Genomic DNA, 18,976 nt, shown 5'->3' on the forward strand with positions numbered 1-18,976 from the left:
TAAGAAGTTATACAGCTGCAGCCAAAAAAGTAGCTAAACTGTAGCCCTTCGTTCAAAGTACCCTTTTGTAGTCCAAGATGTATTGATAGTCCCCCCCCCAACAAACACACACTACTGCTCAGGTGTTAAAACTTTGACTGCAGTGAGAGATCTTTGCAGAGTCAGGTGCAAATGACAGCTCATAATGGAAAGGAAGGGGGACTTATACTGTAAATCTGTTCCCCACTGCCTGCTGTAGGAAGATTTCATTCTTTTTTTTTTTTTTTTGGTGTGGAAGTTGGAGAAAAAGCTTGATTATTTTAGTATAATTAATGTCATATTATTTTTGTTCTTACTATATGTACAACAAAATATTACTTTTACTTTAGTTTGGATAGCTATTTTTTTCTGAGGCACAGATGTCTTGTGGCATTATATTTTCTGTATTTTCCTGTCATTCTAGTCATCTCATGATTTGCTAAATTATAGTGAAACATTAGTTTACAAACCTGATTCCTTGATACTGATATAGTAAAAAGAATGTAATAGAAAATAACTGTATTCCACAGTCCCTGAAGAAGAAAGTTTTTTTTTTTTTGGGGGGGGGGGGGGGGGCAGTACTGAGTATTTTCAGAAATTATGTATCACTTGCATTTGTCTTATAACTAATGTCTTCCTTTTGTTCTTACTATGATGTTCTCTAATTCTACAGCAAAATATTATTTAATTTTCTCTTCTTTACCCTTGCATCACTTCATTTTTTTCTTTGAGGCCCTTTTGTCTTCTGGGATTTTTTTCACTTGTAGTGTTACTCTGCTTGTCAACTCATTTGTTAATGTACAACATAAACACTATTTAGAAAACTAAATCCTTAATAATAATAACAGTACTACTTATACTATTGACTCTGAAAGACTCAGAAAGTAGTGTGTGCACTCTGCAGGAAACTGCACTCCTGATGTTACAACCATCAGTAAACTGAGGAATACAGCATCCCACCACAGTTCTACTAACTCAACTTGTGATGTATGGGAGTAAGCACAAAGGACTAAAGCTTGATCTCCACTGTCTGGAGTACAGAATCTCAATCTTTCAGTGTTTCCATCTTTATTTTCCTGTGTAACTTTGTACAAGTAATTTAACCAGGCAGTGCTTTGTGGCATATGGGAATTCTGGATAGCTTCAACAAAGGTCTCCAGGACTGCATACACAACGTTCTATAAGCCTATGTTCATATCCCTTTATTCGTTTTTTTCAGTAAATATTAATAATCTCACAGTACTCTATGTGACATTGACATACACATATTACCATCACCTTTCTGCACAAAAAAAGCTAGCACACTTGTTTTGAAAATGACACTTTTAAACATACTGACAATATGCCTGAAGGACATAACCTCTTGGCAGTTAATGGTACATGTCTATCAAATATACTGGCCTTAAGTATAATTATTATAATATGTGTTAGTGCATAGACATTTGAAAATGTATTTATTTATTTATTGATGATCACGTACTAGGATATGACGACTAGGTAATAAATACACATTTTCAGTGGAAGACCAGGGAGGAAAGCTCAAAAGAGTTAAATAACATCAAATAAAACAGTAGTACAAATGTAAAAAGCATCTATACATACAGTTAGAAAGTTGAACACATAGGATACAGATAGATATGAACATATGCTCGTGGAACGTTGCTGTGTATGGAGCCCTGGAGACCTTAGGGAAGCTATCCAGAATTTTCATTTTATATATATATATATATATATATATATATATATATATATATATATATATATATATATATATATATATATATATATATATATATACACATACATATACATACACACACATAGATACACAGTAATGCATAGAAGTATGACATGTACTTTTTCTCTACACTTGAAAATGCTCATCCTCTTGACCTTTGCGGTGTGTCAAAGTCAGTGGGAGTGTCTGTTCCCATGCATCTGATCTGAGCTGTGGAAGCAAATGGTATATTGTGATCACTGTAATACCCAGGTAAACAAATACATGAACATCACAGTGCACACTGGCACGTGTGACATCAAATAAAGAACTTCCTCCCCCATATATGATCGCTTGATAACTAGACTTCACCAGTATAGGATCAAAGCAGACAGCTTACTACCTAATCCCTGGCTTCAACACGGTCTTGTGAAGCTGCACACTACAGACTACTTTGAAAACAGCCTGGTTCCCAAAGGGAGAAAGTGTAGATAGAAAAAGACTTATTCCATAGTTTGCTCAGACAATTTCTAAATAGCAAGGGGTTCGTGGCTTCAACCATTTTCATGGTAATCTGTATCAGGCATTCCTTCTGGAAAATCCAGTGGCATCACAGGTCACTTTGGACACAACACTATAACTCTATAAAGGCACCAATGTGATTGCTCCATTATGTAGTTTAGAATAATTGAGTGCACTCCAGTAGTGAAGTTGGCATGGTATATTCACCTCTGCTTTAGAGTATTATGATTGATGCTTCATACATTTGCTGATGAGCTTATTCCTAACAGACCATAATTGTTGGTAATATGGAGCCCTTTGCATAAGGAACATTACATGTATATGAAGGAATTATTGGCCTGAATCAATTGTCTTAAAGATCAACACCACTTGTGGTGGTAGTGTAAAACTGGTGAAAGACAGTACAACAGCTATATATTACGTATAACATTTTGGGAATGGACAAGATCTTACCCTATTATAGGATTGGCTCTCAGTGCTTGGGAAATGAATATTTACTGGAATCACTTTGTACATGAATGCCACATTGCTTCCCACCCAAACACAGTGGAGAATCTCTAATCAGCTCCGGGCAAAAGAGGAGATGGAATAAAAAATAGTTTCTCTGTGGCACATGGTATCTTAGTGAGTGTTGCCTAAATGTATATTTGGAAAGTGGATAGTGTTCCATATAGTCTACTGACAGTGACTGTTAGCCAGGGTACTCATCCGTTGTCGTGTCCATGTGCAATTTCAGGTAATCAGGAATATTATGGGGATGGCAAATAAAGTACAAGACAACTGTCAGGGCCAATGTTTTTATAAGGTAAAGCCACATCCCTAATGGGAGAAGTCAAGAACTCATATCCATATTATTTTCATAAAAGGAGATACACAACCTTCCCCAAAGCACAGAGAGTTGAGAGAAGTACTGAAACACAGATTGTGTGTGTTTGATTAACACGAGTTGGGTAAGAGTAGCAGGACATGGGGAAATACCTCTCAACTGTCTAGATTTTTAAAGATTGTCCTTAATTTCGCCTCATATTTTTAACTGGTTTTGAATAACAATTTTGCAAAATAAATGACGCTGCGGCGACCCCTAACCGGGAAAAGCCGAAATACTCAAATGACAAAATAGATTTTGAACCTTCATAACATTCAAAAAATACATGTTAACATAAATTCAGTTATTTATACAACTGAGTTTATAAGAGCAATATTTTAAATTTGTCCCTATTTTGGAGCCCACCCAAAATTTATAATTTGTCCAGATTTTTTCGTAAGAGGTAGAAAGGTATACATGGGAGGATTGTAACAAAACTGGTTCAACCATACAGCAGTGACTGCAGACTAAGCTCGATGCAATGGTAGCATGAAGAGCACAGTGGGCTTCAGACTGCATGCTGAACAATGTGCATAAACAAAGCAAGCAGTTTATGGCCTCACAATGCTAGAGGGAGTAGGAGGAACTTAGGGCACACTCCTTGGCAGCAGTATGAACCTGCACCACTGTCCTTGATGTCCTCAATGACCCCAGTAATGGGTCTGGTTGAGGCCATGGAAGCCTAAGTTGGGATGTGTTGACCATGCAAATGCACAGGCGAATGGCCAGTGGTGATGCTCAGTAATGGGGAAGCCACCCCCAAAAAATAAAAATAAAAAGGGGGTAAATGCATCATGTCTTCAACAGTTAGCTAAGAGCTGAAGATTCTGCATGCTGTGTGTTTACCTACTGGCAGAGACTTTCTTGGAGGCTGAAGTATGGAAGTTTGTAAATTTAGGGGTGAACTAGACAAGGTCATGAAACTCTCATTTTTTATATATATTTTATTTTACCTTGTTTAACTGGTAATGTCCGACAGCCTTGTTTCTGCACATGACAAATAATAATACCAACAACACACTAGATAAGCCTTAAAAGGCAAAACAGCAATTGAAGTAACAGCATACAGGCAACATACCCGAACATAACATAAAATGCAAGTTGTTAGATACCAAAATTTACAACCTTATACATGTGCAAAACCAAACATATACATTTACATTAGACTGCAGGCACCACAAAGCTAAAGGCATATGTACTGGCAATTCAGCAGTGCATGAATATTATTTTAAGTCCATAACAAAAGTATGCAGCTGAACACATGGATGACATGGTTATTAAGGCAAAATATGTGACTATACAATTCCCTTAGGTATGGGCATTCAGGTTTAGGTGACAAGTAGTTATTCAGCAACTGCTTACCGCTAATCCTACAATCCTATGTGCTGAGCTTGTGCTACACGACACACCTTAGCCACTTGTTGTCTGTCACTGCAACCACAGCACATTACAACATCCAAAAACTACATTTTGATGAACTATAGAGAACTAAACTCTCTGATAAACTGTTGGCTCAGTACACAAACAGTGCAAAATGTTATTGTACTTAGCACTGACATTCGAAAGTCAACTAAGCACCCCCCAAAAAATGTACACTGCAGAAGTTCAGACAGTTAGTAAAGGCACCATGACTTATCTTTAAAAGGCTAGCTTCTGGTCATTCCTCAATTCATACTGCACAAACGTTTGATAGTGATGGGGTTCATGAAGAAAAAAATAGAGCCTAATTCAAACTTTACGTTTCACTCCAACAAAACTATAAATATTTGCTCTTCTATTCAGCCACCTTAAGATATGGTGCTCTATCAGCAGTACATCAATATTCAAGTATATCATTTATATAACTTGCTTAATAAATCGATATTTTAGACATTACTTGTACTGCACTTTTAGTTCAGTATTCAAAAACTGCCAAGGTGGAAACGTGGCTAGTAACTGAAGACCAGAAAAGCCCTCTTAAATGCTGGATGTACTACATATAGATAAACTGCAGTGCCTAATGTATAAAGATCAAAAATTGATTCCTCACCAAGTCAAATCAAAGATGATTTCTCCCATCCCTATATAACTAGTGTTGAACTATGAGTTCTTTGAAATTTGTTTATTTAGGTTGTTTAAAGCTGCACTGCTTGCCAGCTTGCACTTTGTGGTTAATCTCAGCACTCTAGTGCCCCCTCCTTTCACTACATTTCAGTATTATCTTGTATCTTCAATAAACATTACCTATGCTTCTTACTACTCCTTTCACCATAGCTCTTTCTACTTACTACACAGAACCTTATTCAGTGCAATCCAGCTTTGATTTAATGTCACAACTGTGCTTTGAACAACTCATATTCACTTGAATTAATCTTTAAGTACCTCGCACACATATTGCAATAACTGAAAGGACCGTAGAGTACTGGAATGAGGCTGGAATGAATTTCTTTATCTGTTAATTATACCAGAATGTACTGAAAAGGTGCCAGTCTCCTTTATGTGCCAAACTACTTGCACCTTTTTAGAATAAAACTCTGCATATACTGCAGTTTGTTTAAGACTGTATTACTATGTACAGTGGGCATAGGTGACAACAATATCTGAACCAAATCATACTGTTTCCAATAACAGTGCTGATAAACCGAAAGTAGACTGAATTATAATGTCTGTTGCTTCTGTATTCATTATACTGTCCATAAGCTATGTCAACAATATCTGAATTTAAACTTACTTTCTCCAACAGAAACCATCTATAGGTATTTTATTTTTGTACAGATATTATAGCAACGTGGCCTGCAATATGCACACACAGTGCCTGTCTATCTACATGTGTAAATTACACTAGACTTCCTATGACATATAGTGAAAACCACAGTATGGTTTGCTAAATGAATAGATTGTACAGGGCAACAAATTCCACTGTCAGCTGAAATAAACACAGACTTACTGCTAAAAGTCCTTGGAAATTGTATAATTAATTTCCAGTTATGTATACTGAAATATGTACTGGTTGCTGTGTGCACAGAGACACTGATACTTACAATGCATAACCTAAATATGCTGTTTTCAGTATGGAAAAAGCTACATCATATTCAAACTGGCAGTATAAAACACCATCTTCCTACATAAAATAAAAACAAGTAGTGAATATAGAAGATTTTAATGTCTTGTAAAACAGATTTAGTTATTTAATTGTTTATCAGGTAAGAGAACAGCTCATTCTCAAACCCTTTCAGCCACAGCATGGACCCCTAAGAGCAATTGCCTATGTATGCACAATCAATCAACATATTTTAGGAGGAGGGAGGAAACAACAAGAACAAAAAAAACACATGCAGGCACATGTAGGGCATATAAAAATCAACACAAACAGTGATTCATTGGTCACAACTGAAGCCCAGACTCTGATCTTTCCTGTAATCCACCATACTGCCCATAGTGTTGGATAATGAAAGAGACCCAGCCTGTACATCATCCACAACCCACTGCTGCAATGTTATTTGCACTTTTCTTTCCTGTTGTTCAGTCCACTGAGACACAGATACACTACTACCCCCCACCCCCCCCCCCAAAAAAAAAAAAAAAAAAAAACATGGTGTGGAACTCTGTTTTTCAAAATGGCACCTGAACCCCCTAGGCTTTCAAGTATTAACTAAAACTTTATCCACTCCCAGAGCCTTTTAGTTTTGTCATTTTTACATTGCCTAAAACAAAGCAAAAAACTCAGAGGAACATTAAGGTGTTACTGATCATTGATGAGACCCTAAACAAGAAACTGCTCACCCTACAAAGCTCTCCTCACTCTGGAGGGTGCAGCCATCTGTGCTGTCACACTTTGTTTAAAGCCACAGAAGGTACTACAGCAATGGAAGGTTACAGTGCCTTACATACATTTAAACCAACAGTAGCACAAACAAAGGCTAAAGGTGGAGGTGCTCAATCTACATTAACAAATAACTCCAGCTTGGTTAAATAGGATGATGTATTTAAAAAACATAGAAAAGTGCAATATAAGAAACAACCACACACCGGAGCTGGAAGCTGCTGAAATTTAATGTCTTCTGGTACCTCGGCTACACAAGCCTTCACAGGAAATAAATAGGATGATGCCCTGGAATTCATCCAAGTCTCCATAGACAAGGTTCCTCGAGGGAAAGGGCAAAATAAAGCATACTGTAGATTTGTTAGCCCAGTCATACCTCAGAGATCCCACTGTTACCTGTCACTACCCAACATAGAAAAAAGAAATACAAAATAAATGATGAAGCTTAGCAAGAATTTTGTCTGAAAAGAACAGACATACAGTCTACAGCAGGCATGCATGGTGCAAAAACCAAAAATGTATTCCAGCGAAATTTCAGAACATCTCAACACATCTCACAGAAGACAATCCCAATAACAATGATATACCAAAAAAATAACAATGACGTACGATTCAGGCAATAAAAGTTTTACTTTCCATACAAACTGATTCAAAAAAGCAAGTTACTACTTTTTATACCCAACTGTGAAAGGTACTACTTTTAACTGGGTGTCTCATATGCATGCCTGATTCATAATTGGTGCTTGGAAGCACGCGCAGAATAATTTGTCCATGTTAGAACAGAATTTGCAACAAAAAACTTTCATACATGTTGCTCTGCCATTACAGCAGATTAAGACTTCAAAACAAAACATTATAGAGGGCAACTGTATCATAAATTCAATTTATATACCTGCATTTGTTATTCAAAGTGTGTCAAAAATAAAACTACACATTCCAGTCTTGTTTTATACAGTAGCTAGGTTTTGGAACTACTGCAATTTGCCATGTGTTCTGATAATTCACTTTGCTTCCGAACGGAAACAAAGTTGTACAGATATGCACTAAGACTGACATGCCCTTTACCAAAACCAAAGCTACATTACTGAAATATACAGCCCCTTCAACCACCTTTTTCCCAATCATAAATCTTTGATAATTTGACAAACATTGTTTTTTGGGCAATGCCCTCAAATGAATATTAAACAGATCCAGTTGTAACTGTGCAACTCCTGAGTGCTTAGTTGGCATGCCATATAGCTAACAAAGAGCTGCACACTTTTAGCATGGTGTAATCTGTAATCCTCCTGTCTTACTGTAACAAAAAAGCATAATCTTCCTCACAGCTATGTTTTTCTGTCTCCTGACATCAATCCGATGTGTGTATAAACCGTATTGATATGTACATGCCAGGCTCTGATATCATAATGGAGCGAGTGCTGCAGCACTAAATATGCACAGTTATGTACATTTCTGCCAATGAAAACATGTAGGAAAAACAGTTGGATGTCTCCTATTGACTATCAATGTGCACAAGGCAATTCCACAGTTTATAATTTTTTTTTTTTTTGGTTTTGATGGTGCACTGGGGGTTTGCTGCAGCACGTAATAAGGAAAGAATTTAATGATTGTGTCACATGTTCAGTTAATTACTGTTTAACTGTGCTGGTATGAAAGAAAAGCATGTAGAAAAAGAGTTTGAAAGCAGAAAATAGCTGTATGCATAACATACTATCACTTAGCAGTGCAACTATTTCTAACTAAATTTTTGAGCTGTGGAGAAGATAAATAATGCAGGGCACAGGAAAAGTTTCAGTATTAAAAAGAAGTTATGTATTTACCATAACGTTCCATGTGTGTTGTCCGTCTCGACCTTTATTCTCACTAATGGGTCGGATCCGATGTGTTAGATCCGACTCGGCCTTTACAAAAGCTTGAGGGCCTCAGCAAAGCTTGTGGGCCTTCTTCTCTACCCATAATGCAGTTCCCTGACTTCCTCAAATTTTGTTTCCCCAACTAGAAATCATAAGAGGAGCAGCAACTGTCTAATATAAGAAAAGGTTATACAGTAGTAATGCTTATTAAGGGTCGAAGTTATTAGATCCAAAATCCAATGTCTACTTGGTCTTCCAGGAGATCTGGAGGGGGGCATGAAGGGTGGGGTTGTGAGAACAAAGGTCAAGATGGACAACACCCATGGAACATTATCGTAAGTACATAACTTGTTTATGTGTTGTTGTCAATCTCGCCTTTACTCTCACAGATGGGACTGCATCTGGGGTGGCTCATGGCACAATATTCCTCAGAACCAAAGAGCCAAAGGAAGCTCTACTCCTGGAGGTGAATGCACTTTGTAAGGAGTAATAAAAATATGTGGTTTTGCTCATGTGGCTACTGCGCAAATATCATCCCAGGGTAACCTTACTTGATAGGATGGAGATGTAGCTACTGATCTGGTAGTGTGTGTTTTGACAGGGAAGGGAAGAGATTTGTTTTTAGAGGAGTAAATGTAGGATATACAAAGGGTGAGCCATCTAGATAAGGTCATCTTTAAGACTGGCTTACCTTTTCTGTTCTCGGAGTAGGACATGAAAAGTTGGTCTGATTTCCTAAATTCTGAAGTTCTGTGCAGGTAGAAACATAATTGTCTATGTACGTGCAGAAGATGCAGTGCATACTTGCCTTTGTTCTGGCAATTTGGAAAGAACACTGGCAGCTCAATGGATTGATTTAGGTTACTTTCTGAAGGCATTAACTACAGTTGAAAAAACAGTGAAATGACAGGAAAAGCAAAAATAGCGAAAAAACTTAGTCCAGAGCTTGCTTGAAGATCCTTCTAGCAGTGCGGCAAATGAGATCTGAGGAAGTCAGGGAACTGCATTATGGGTAGGGAAGGAGGCCCACAAGCTTTGCTGAAGTCCTTGAGCTTTTGTAAAGGCCAAGATGGATCAGACACATTGGATCCGACCCATCAGTGAGAATAAAGGAAAGATTGACAACAACACATCTAATAGTTTCTTGCATTCATATCTTCTACTTGGCACTTGAAAAAGGCAGAGGATCATCAGAAAAACAAACATTGTAATATTTACTAAAACATTTTATAGGCAACTGCAGCCAGAGACTTTTATGCCGTGAATTAAAACAAAGAACTTACCAAAAGACAACTGTTTCCAAATATTTCAACTGCAGTTTCATTGCAAAAAAAAAAAAATTTGCTCTGATGCTGTTCTGATTCCTGATGGAAGCACTTTGTAAAGGAAGAGTTCCACAACTAATTAGTCCCATGATTTGTAACAGCTATTAGTTCAGCAAGCTGAAATTCAACCTATGTCACATTGTGGGTAATACCTAAGCAGGAGGGACTACTGATTTGATTGTGTCGAAGGTACATCATGAGAGAGGAGACAAATTCCATGAGAAATGGCACAACAGACTAAGTTAGAAAAGATTGAGGGATGTGCTTTCCTGCCCTACAATACTGAAGTAGAGAAATGTAGAATTTTAAATCTTTTTACTGTATTCTGGCAACTACATGTGCCTTGCATGAATATATAGGGATAAAAGAAAACCCGCAGTTGAGTTTTAACATAGGTGAGGCTGGAGTGTTCCTTTAAATACTGAATCTGGGAGCATCCCTGATGAAGCGCTCTATAAAGAGCTGTAAAATATACAAGTAGCAAGAAAAAATGGAAAACTCTGGGGTGTGCATTTCCACAATTCTAAAATGGGGACATAGTAGTAGTGCCTCCCAAAACAAGGAATCTAAGAAGTCCAGAAGAACAGTACAAGAGAGTGCAATACGTAAGTATCAAAGTGCTTCATCTGTTGTGCAAGACTCCTGAAGTAAAATATACAGTCTTACAGGAAGACTTTTAGTACAGTGTCTGAGAAAGTACAGTTGTGTAGGTTGCACTTACCCATAAAAGTATATATTTGAATTTCTCACTGCTGCAGTAGCCTTCAGGCTATATAGGTTGTGTTATGCACAGGAATTAACAACTGGCCAGCTTCAAAAAGCTCTGGCTCCCTCACACACACACCTTAATTCTGACAGCTGTGTGGTCAGCCCTGTTATGGATAGAAATCAGCTGTCAGATTGAAGCTTTCTTCAGGAATTTCTTGCCCATAAGAAGAGAAAGACTGCAGTTATCCTGAAATTCAAAAAGACATAATTCTATCAAAAAAGTTTATATCCTGACCAGTAACTATCAACACAGGAAGGGCCAGGGGGTGAAGGGTGGGTGTGGCTACAGCAGCAGTGAGAAATTTGAACATCTGCTGTTCCAGGTAAATGCAACTTATAGATCTGTACAATAATCAGCATTCTTACTGTTGTAATAGCCTTTAGGCTGAATGGGCTCATTACCAGAAAGACTATCCAAGCTGGGAGGAGGAAGAATATGAATCCAGGAGCCCCTGGAGAGTGGTTCTAGGCAAGACAGCCCTATGCACAGAAAAGAAATCCAATTTATAATGCTTTGTAAAAGTATGTATACAGGATCATGTACCTGCCTTTAGGATACTTTAAGACTACCCACTTTCCAATATGCCATCAAAGAAGCCAAGGCTTTACCAGCATGCACCTTGATACTGCCTAGAACTGATTTACCATGGCATGTATTACAAAAAGCAATAGCTGAGGGCATCCATCTTGAAATACTCTGTTTTGACACTGGTTGTCCTTTATTTGTCCCATCCTAAGAAATATATAGCTGATTTGCGTTTCTAAAGGACTTTGTTCTAAGACAGTACTTAAGCTGCCTCTGCACATCCAGAGTATGTAGAATCCTTTCTTCCTGTTCTTACGATCTTGATAGAAGACCTGGACATTGAAGCCAGGATTCAAATTAAATTTTGAAACAACTCTGGGAATGAATGAGGGATTTGTTCTTAATGAGATCCTAACCCTGTGAAAAAACAGATAGGGCTCACCCATCATGACATTGTGCTACACAACTACTCTTCCTGCAGATGCCAAGGAAATGAGAAGTACAGTTTTGCTTTCCATGCAATGAACCTCAAATTTGTCTGATGAGCAGGTTCAAATGTAGACATTTTCCAACACAGAGATAAGATCCCAAGAAGAAGCCATCTTTGACAAGGAGGTCTCAGGTGTAAAACTCCCTTCAGAAACCATTTCACTACAAATGGAGAAGACCAAGGAGGATCCAAGGGCAGACATGCTGAAAAGGCTGTAAGATGTACCATGACAGAGGGATAAGAGAGACCAGAGGATCGTAATGCTCACAAATAGTTCAACACCAATGGTACATAATTCCTCATGTGACCCTGGTTATTGGCTAGGCACCAACTAGAATTACCAATATAATATTTCCTAGTAGCAAGTTTTCTTCCCTTCTTTAGTACATGCTGCACATCCTCACGAAAGAGGTGTCGAAAAGGTATCAGAATTCAAGCATTCAGCCAATTAGATGAAGTTGTTTGAGATCTGGGTATATGAAATCTATTTGTCTCGTGTGAGTAAAGTCCAGTCTGTAAGGAAGCTTGTGGTAACTGCTCCTGGCCAGTTACACACAATCATTTTAGGAGAGTACTTCTAAATCTTCAGAATTACTGTGGATATCAGTCAGAACCAATTATCCATCACAAGGATTTTAGGAGAGTACTTCGAAATCTTCAGAATTACTGTGGATATCAGTGGAAAGGCATAAAGGTACATTCCTGACAACAGGAAAGAAAATGCATCTGTTTTCCAGACTTGCTTGCAAAGAGCCCTACAGCAGAATTTGTTCGGTTGTATATTTTGAAATGAGGAAAAGGTGCTCCCTGCAACTGGATCAATTCCTGGAAGACTCTTGTTCAGTTTCAATTTGTGAGGGGCTGTCCTGGTCATGTTCAGCTTGTTTGCCACTATATTTTGCTCTAAGGCTATGTAAGATGATTGGAGAGATAAGGAATTCTATAGAGCTAATCATTTGCAGAGCCCCTTTCTTTAGGAATTTTGTCTTTTCATTTCTTTGATAAAGTAGCGATATAAGCCATGGAAGGTTAAGGAGCATCAGGAACCTAGTCTGAGGAAGTCCATGTGGGCTGCAAGGACTTCTTCCCTACTCTTATGGGTCTTCGCTCTAAGTCTAGCACAATTCTGACAAATGGAAAGGCTGTGCTGAAGCCCCAAATAAAGCAGACAAAAAGAATTAAAGTCTTTATACAGGACTTACTTCCCACACTTCAAGCCGTTATTAACTTTTTTGAACATTAACCAGAAAAAAAGGTTCCCCAGTGGGGAGTGGACCCTGCTCTGATGCACCTTTTGCACATCTGCAAAACAAACAGCATCAGAGCTACTTGATCTAAAAAGCTAAATTTTGCTTGCAATATAAATAGAACATGTTGGAGAAACAGATATGTATCTTAGAGAATTTCCTTTCGCCGGAATAGGCTCCCCATTTATGGGAAACAAAGTCCCTCTCTAACCTAAATGTAACTTGGACCATTGGATGGGAAATCGATAATTCACCCCTGGTCTGGCAGCCACATCTCTAACGGACAGAAGCAGTCAGTAAATCATGTCATAATTAACAATTGCCCCTATATAAACATCTAAAACATATAATTTGTGTGAAACATTTGGGTTGTATGGCTAGGCTTTATAAAAGCCTTAGGGGTTGCTAGCCTAGTATACACCTATGAACCTATTTGAAATACATTTGTAGAAACAATGGAGAAAAATGAACTGGCCGAAGGACTGTTAGAGTCTGGTACATAAAGAAGCACATCAGACTCACAGCTAGAAAGAACAGGGTGGTGCTGATGGATGCTCATCTTATACCCTGTAATCTCAATGTCAGCCATCAGAAGTCTGTTGGCTAGGGATGTAGAAAAGACTCTGGAAACCAGGCTGGTCGTAGCCTTCTGCATGGCAGAAAGACACAAGGATCAGTACTGCAACACTGACGATGAAGGACATCTCCCAAAACATCATAACCCGCCTGCACAGAGGGTAAGATTTTGCACCCCCCATTTGTTTATGTACCACATCACAGTGGTGTTGTTTATAATTACCTGTAGAGCATCCATGGAACACACACGATGAAGAGAAAACAATGCATAAATCACAGCCAGCATCTCTTTTGGTTTTGCAGTCAGATGGCAAACCACTTGCTTCACTTTCCTACCTATCCAGACCGGTGTCCCCCAAGGCTCTATCCTAGGGGGATACTCATCCTGCAGCACCTCCTCCCTTATACAATAAGCAGATGATTCTACTGTTATCTCCTTCTCTGACAACATCACTCACCAGACTCATGGATCTTTTCTTTACCATTGTTAATCTCTTTTTTAATCACTGTTTAAGCTATTGTTAATCACTTTTCTATACTATTGTAAATTCATTTTCATTAAACTACTTTGTAACTTTCTGGAGATTTTCTCCCCAGGACTCCCTGAAAACAGACACCTGTTGTCCAGTCGGACTATCCTGGTAAACAACTGTTAAAATAAATAAAATAAAATAAATCACTTACCTTCAGTCTTTTACTCAAAGCTCATTGCTCACCATCAAAAAAATGGCTAACTGATAACCAACTTATCCTAAACCCTAAAAAAACTAACTCCTTCTTTTCATTCCAAAATCTCTCTCCCATCATAAATCCACCTTCACCATCTCTTGATAACACTATCATTAAACCTGAACCTCACACACCAAGCTCCTTGGCACCATAGTTGATGGCCAACTAAAATCCAACTTACATATTCAACACTGTTTTAAAAAGACACATCAAAAATTGTGACTCCACTATAAAAATCCAAAATTCTTGACTCCTGACTACAAACCTTCTTTGGCACAAGCTTTTCTCCTTCCCTGCCTTCCCTCTGCCTCTCCTATTCTTTACACACCTAAAATCCACCTTAATAAACAAACTAGTACAAACAAATATAACAAAATAGCTAGATTTGCCAGCAACCAACCGTACAAATCCCACCACTGCCTTGCTCTAAAACAACTACAATGGCTCGAGTTTCCTCAACTACTGCTTCTATCTCAGCTACAACTCACTTGCATCTTACTTAATAAACCATCATCTTGTCTTTCTCTCTCCTCTCTAGTATCCCTCTATACTTCTTCTCAGACCCTCTGTAGTTATGATCAACTCCTTCTTGACATTTATATACCTAATAGGAACATAGGCAAACTACTTTACAAAAAGCACAGTGTCCCAAGCCTGGAACAAACTCTCTGCAAATATTCAACAAATCAAACACACAAGCAGTTTCAAAAAGTAACTGAAAAACTACCTTACTAACACCAGCTCCTGCCCATGCCAGGACCCCACCTAATCACCTCCACCCCCTCCCTTCCACCTATCTCTACCCTAATTACTTGCATCTCTTAGGTGTATAGTTCATATGAATAACATCAGCCCAATGAGAAATTATCAACTTCCTTGTACATATGTAAATAGCAACACTTCTGTGCAATGTTATCTATCAAGATTGTTTTCTGTAAAACAACTGGAATGTCAGTGTGAATTTTAACCTATTTTCTGCATAAACTTTTTATGTAATTGTTAATTTATACTTACACAGTATTTGATTCTATGTAATTTTCTATATGTTGGAGCTTTACTCCGTGGGTCTCCACTGAAAAAGGGCTTTTGGCTCAGTTGGATTCTCAGTTAACAAAAAACAAACAAATAAATAAATAAATAGATGTGCTCTGTTTGTCTGAAGAACACCACAGGCCTTGCACCTTTACTACCATGGAAACTGCCCCCATGCAAAATCTGATGCATCTGTGGTTACACATTGGCTTGGTGTGTGAGGAGGGAAGGGGAGACCTGGATTTATTTCTACTTGATATCTCCACCAGTGCAGTTCCTTTTTGACAATGCCCAAATCTGGAATATAAAACTGCAGCAAATGCAGATGTTCGGTTCATGTATTTTTCTAGAAACCATTGAATTTTTCTCATATGTGTGTAACCTTGCTAAAAGAATCATGAGAATCATACAAATCATAAACCCTAGGATCCTAAGAAATTCTCTTGCAGAAGTCTGAGACTGATTGGAGAAGCTCAGGCAAATTTATAGATGAAAATCCACCTTCTCCTGTACAAAAAGTTTTTTTGCTGTGAGATGTCTAGAAAACAAACCAGAAAGAAAATCCTGTGCGAGTGGCTCAAGGAAGATTTCTGAACATTTTTCTGGAACCCCAGGTTGGTCAGAAGAGAACAAACACATTCTAAAGACTCTTGACATCTGGGAAAAGACTTTGCAAAGATAAGTAATCTATGTAAGGAAATATGTGAATGTCAGTCAGTCTGCAATGAGCGGTCATTGGAGCTGGACACTTTGTAAACATGCAGAAAGCTGTAGATAAACCCAAAGAGTAGAGCAGTGAACTGATAATGGGACCTAGGCAGAGAATCTTAAAACTTTCCTGAAGCCTGTAGGTATGGGATTGTGACAATAAGTATGTTTAGATCTAATGTTACCCAAAAACTCCCATGAGGGATGACAGGTAATGGACTCTGAACAGTCAACATGTTGAATTTCGGTGCTTTTAGATTACTGGTCTACAAGAAGGCTCTTTCTTTGGCACCAGCAACAATCTGGAATAGAAGCCTTTAGACCTTAATCTGAAGGCACTGATGCTATATTGATATTACCCTTAGGTAAGGACTTCTGAGCATCTAATTGCCTGGCTAAGATAAGAAAACCATCTTTTCTAATAGACAGCATGTCGTTAGCTGAACAGTGTTTAACCTTTTTTTTTTCTTTGAAGGTAGAACCTTTGCTGAAGCTCAACTTGAAGAAGGGACTTCTGACCTGCCTTAAGGTCTCTTTCCCCAGCTACCCCGAGAAGCATCTCTATGAGTGTCTCACTGGCCCAGAGACAATGGCTCTCCCATGCCTGGATCAGACACTGGAACAACCAAAGAGGCTGTGGCTGACGCCTGGTTTGTTGTGGTTATAACGTCTACACCAGAGAAAGCTGAAGAGGTAAGTTAGTGGTCTGAGGAACGATAAATGACCACTACAAATTCACCCACTATCGTCTGAGGCATTGAAGGAGCTCATGGTGTCAAGGGCTGTTTCATAAGTTATTTTTTTCTTTCTAGGTATAGTGGAGAGGAAACTGCAGGAGCAGGGTAAGTATCCAAGTGCAACCAAGGAGAAGGTCTCAAAGCCAGTCTGTGTTGCTGGAATGAGGTGGAAGTTAAGTTGTTAAAAAGTGTTCATAAGCATCACACTCACACTTGCACTAAATTATACATTCTCCTATCACAGTAATGCCAAAGCAGTACATTAAACACCTGTCAGATAACCTTAAAGTACACTGACAAGAAAAAATGACAGGTGCACTGTCAAAAAGACTCCTGCCCATTGAAAATACTTACTGACACTTTCTCAATAAAATATTAAAATTTACATAAACAGTACTTATTCACACAAAAACTAATCTTTAAGTTAGAGCAGTACTAAAAATAGTGGTCCCTGATAGGAAATTTATAATATTCATAATGAATACTGGGTTTCTTACAGCATTTTTAAAGGGCAACAAATCACTGTGGAAGGGTAGTTATTTATCAGAAGAAAAGTTAAAAACTGGCTGCTGCTCCTGTGAAGCCTCTGAACTGCTTCTTCTCGATGAGGCAAGAAAGCACTAAAGAAAGCTTCAATCTGACTGCTGATTTCCCCTCCACAAGGCTGATCAATCAATCAGTTAGTCAGAGCAAAGGTGTGGGAAGGAGCATGAGCATTTCTCAGCTGGCCGGTTGTTGTGTCCTAGGCATGACACAACCCATATAGCCTAAAGGCTACTGGAGGAGTGATAATAATAAATGCCTTGGATATCATGAGTTCAGCTGGAAATACCAAACTACTGTATGATCCTATTGGAGAGCTCATCTTAGACAAATGGGTTCAACCAAACACAAGGTATGCATATCACAATAAGGTCAATGAAGAACTAATACAGTGAGAAAAAAGGAGAAGAAATTCAGGATCACTTAAAAAATGCATATGCATGTGTGCAAAATACAGGAGCATTTCTGCTGGCATTGTTACATGGCATATGGCTAGAGCAGTGCTACTTTGCATATATTACCTCCATCACTGTAAGGCATCACATTGATAGGTCTGAGCTAATAATTTTCCCTCTTATAGCTAACCAGCTAAACTGACAGTTGTCTGCAACTGCAAAAAATGTGTATATAAAAGTTAGCCATTGTACTCCAGTCTGTGCCTTGTTTTGTTCTTTTTTTTTTTTTTTTTTTTTAACAAGAAACATCTTTATTAAATTATCTTGTATGACACAAGCCATTTGACATTTATATAAATGACAATAAACTATAGCGACACAATCTCAGCTGCAAACAAACATTACAAATAGTGCCAACACAACTGTAGCTGCAATTATACATCAGTCATAAATGTAAAGTATACACTCTTTACTCACATCTTCTTTGCTTCCTCCATAATAATTCTTCTCTCATTCATTTCTTTACGCAGTTTCACCATCTCCCTTTGAATCTCTTGCTCTTCCTTTCTAGCTTTCAAGACTTTCTTTTTCTCCTCCTCTTGGTGAAGCTGCTGGGCCTCTAGTAAGGCAGACTTCTTAAGAGCTTTCTCTCGCCTCTGATGTTCCAGCTGTGCCTGACGCTTCAACCGATTCTCTTTAACCTGGTAATACCATACATGAAGAGAAAAAATAAAATGTTATATGTGATTTTACAAAGCAAGACAGTTTAATATGAGGGGAGAGAATACCAAGCTCACAGTGACACAGTCACAGAAGCTTCTAGTTAACAGACTACACCGGAGAAAGCCAAATCAAGCATGTGAATAAAAAGTACGTTTTCCAAAAAGAAAAGGAGAGAGACAAGTAAACATTAGATCACAGATTTTCTGAAATTATTGGAAGGCATACATTCGGCAGTGCAGAATGGCAGAAGGCATGGTACAATACCAAGTAAAGTCAGAATACTAAGTATGTTATTATGTATACATACATACAAATATTTCATGCATGGGCAAATTCCCTTCTAGCCTAACAATATATGATAAAAAATCATTCCCATATTAAGTTTCTGAATATTTCTTAA

The 18,976-nt window shown here is 38.2% G+C and overlaps 1 protein-coding gene across 1 annotated transcript in view; it reads right to left on the reverse strand.

Annotated features, from left to right (window-relative positions):
• Positions 1-18,976, reverse strand: part of CCDC191 (coiled-coil domain containing 191) — a 1,143,870-nt gene that overhangs the window by 764,893 nt on the left and 360,001 nt on the right. The window contains exon 6 of the mRNA XM_044073155.1: positions 18,331-18,554. Coding sequence (XP_043929090.1) covers positions 18,331-18,554 — 224 coding nt within the window. The remainder of the gene's footprint in view (positions 1-18,330; positions 18,555-18,976) is intronic.

This window comes from Protopterus annectens, chromosome 5.part1 (assembly GCF_019279795.1).
Source record: "Protopterus annectens isolate FY-2018-M chromosome 5.part1, PAN1.0, whole genome shotgun sequence".
NCBI lineage: Eukaryota > Metazoa > Chordata > Ceratodontiformes > Protopteridae > Protopterus > Protopterus annectens.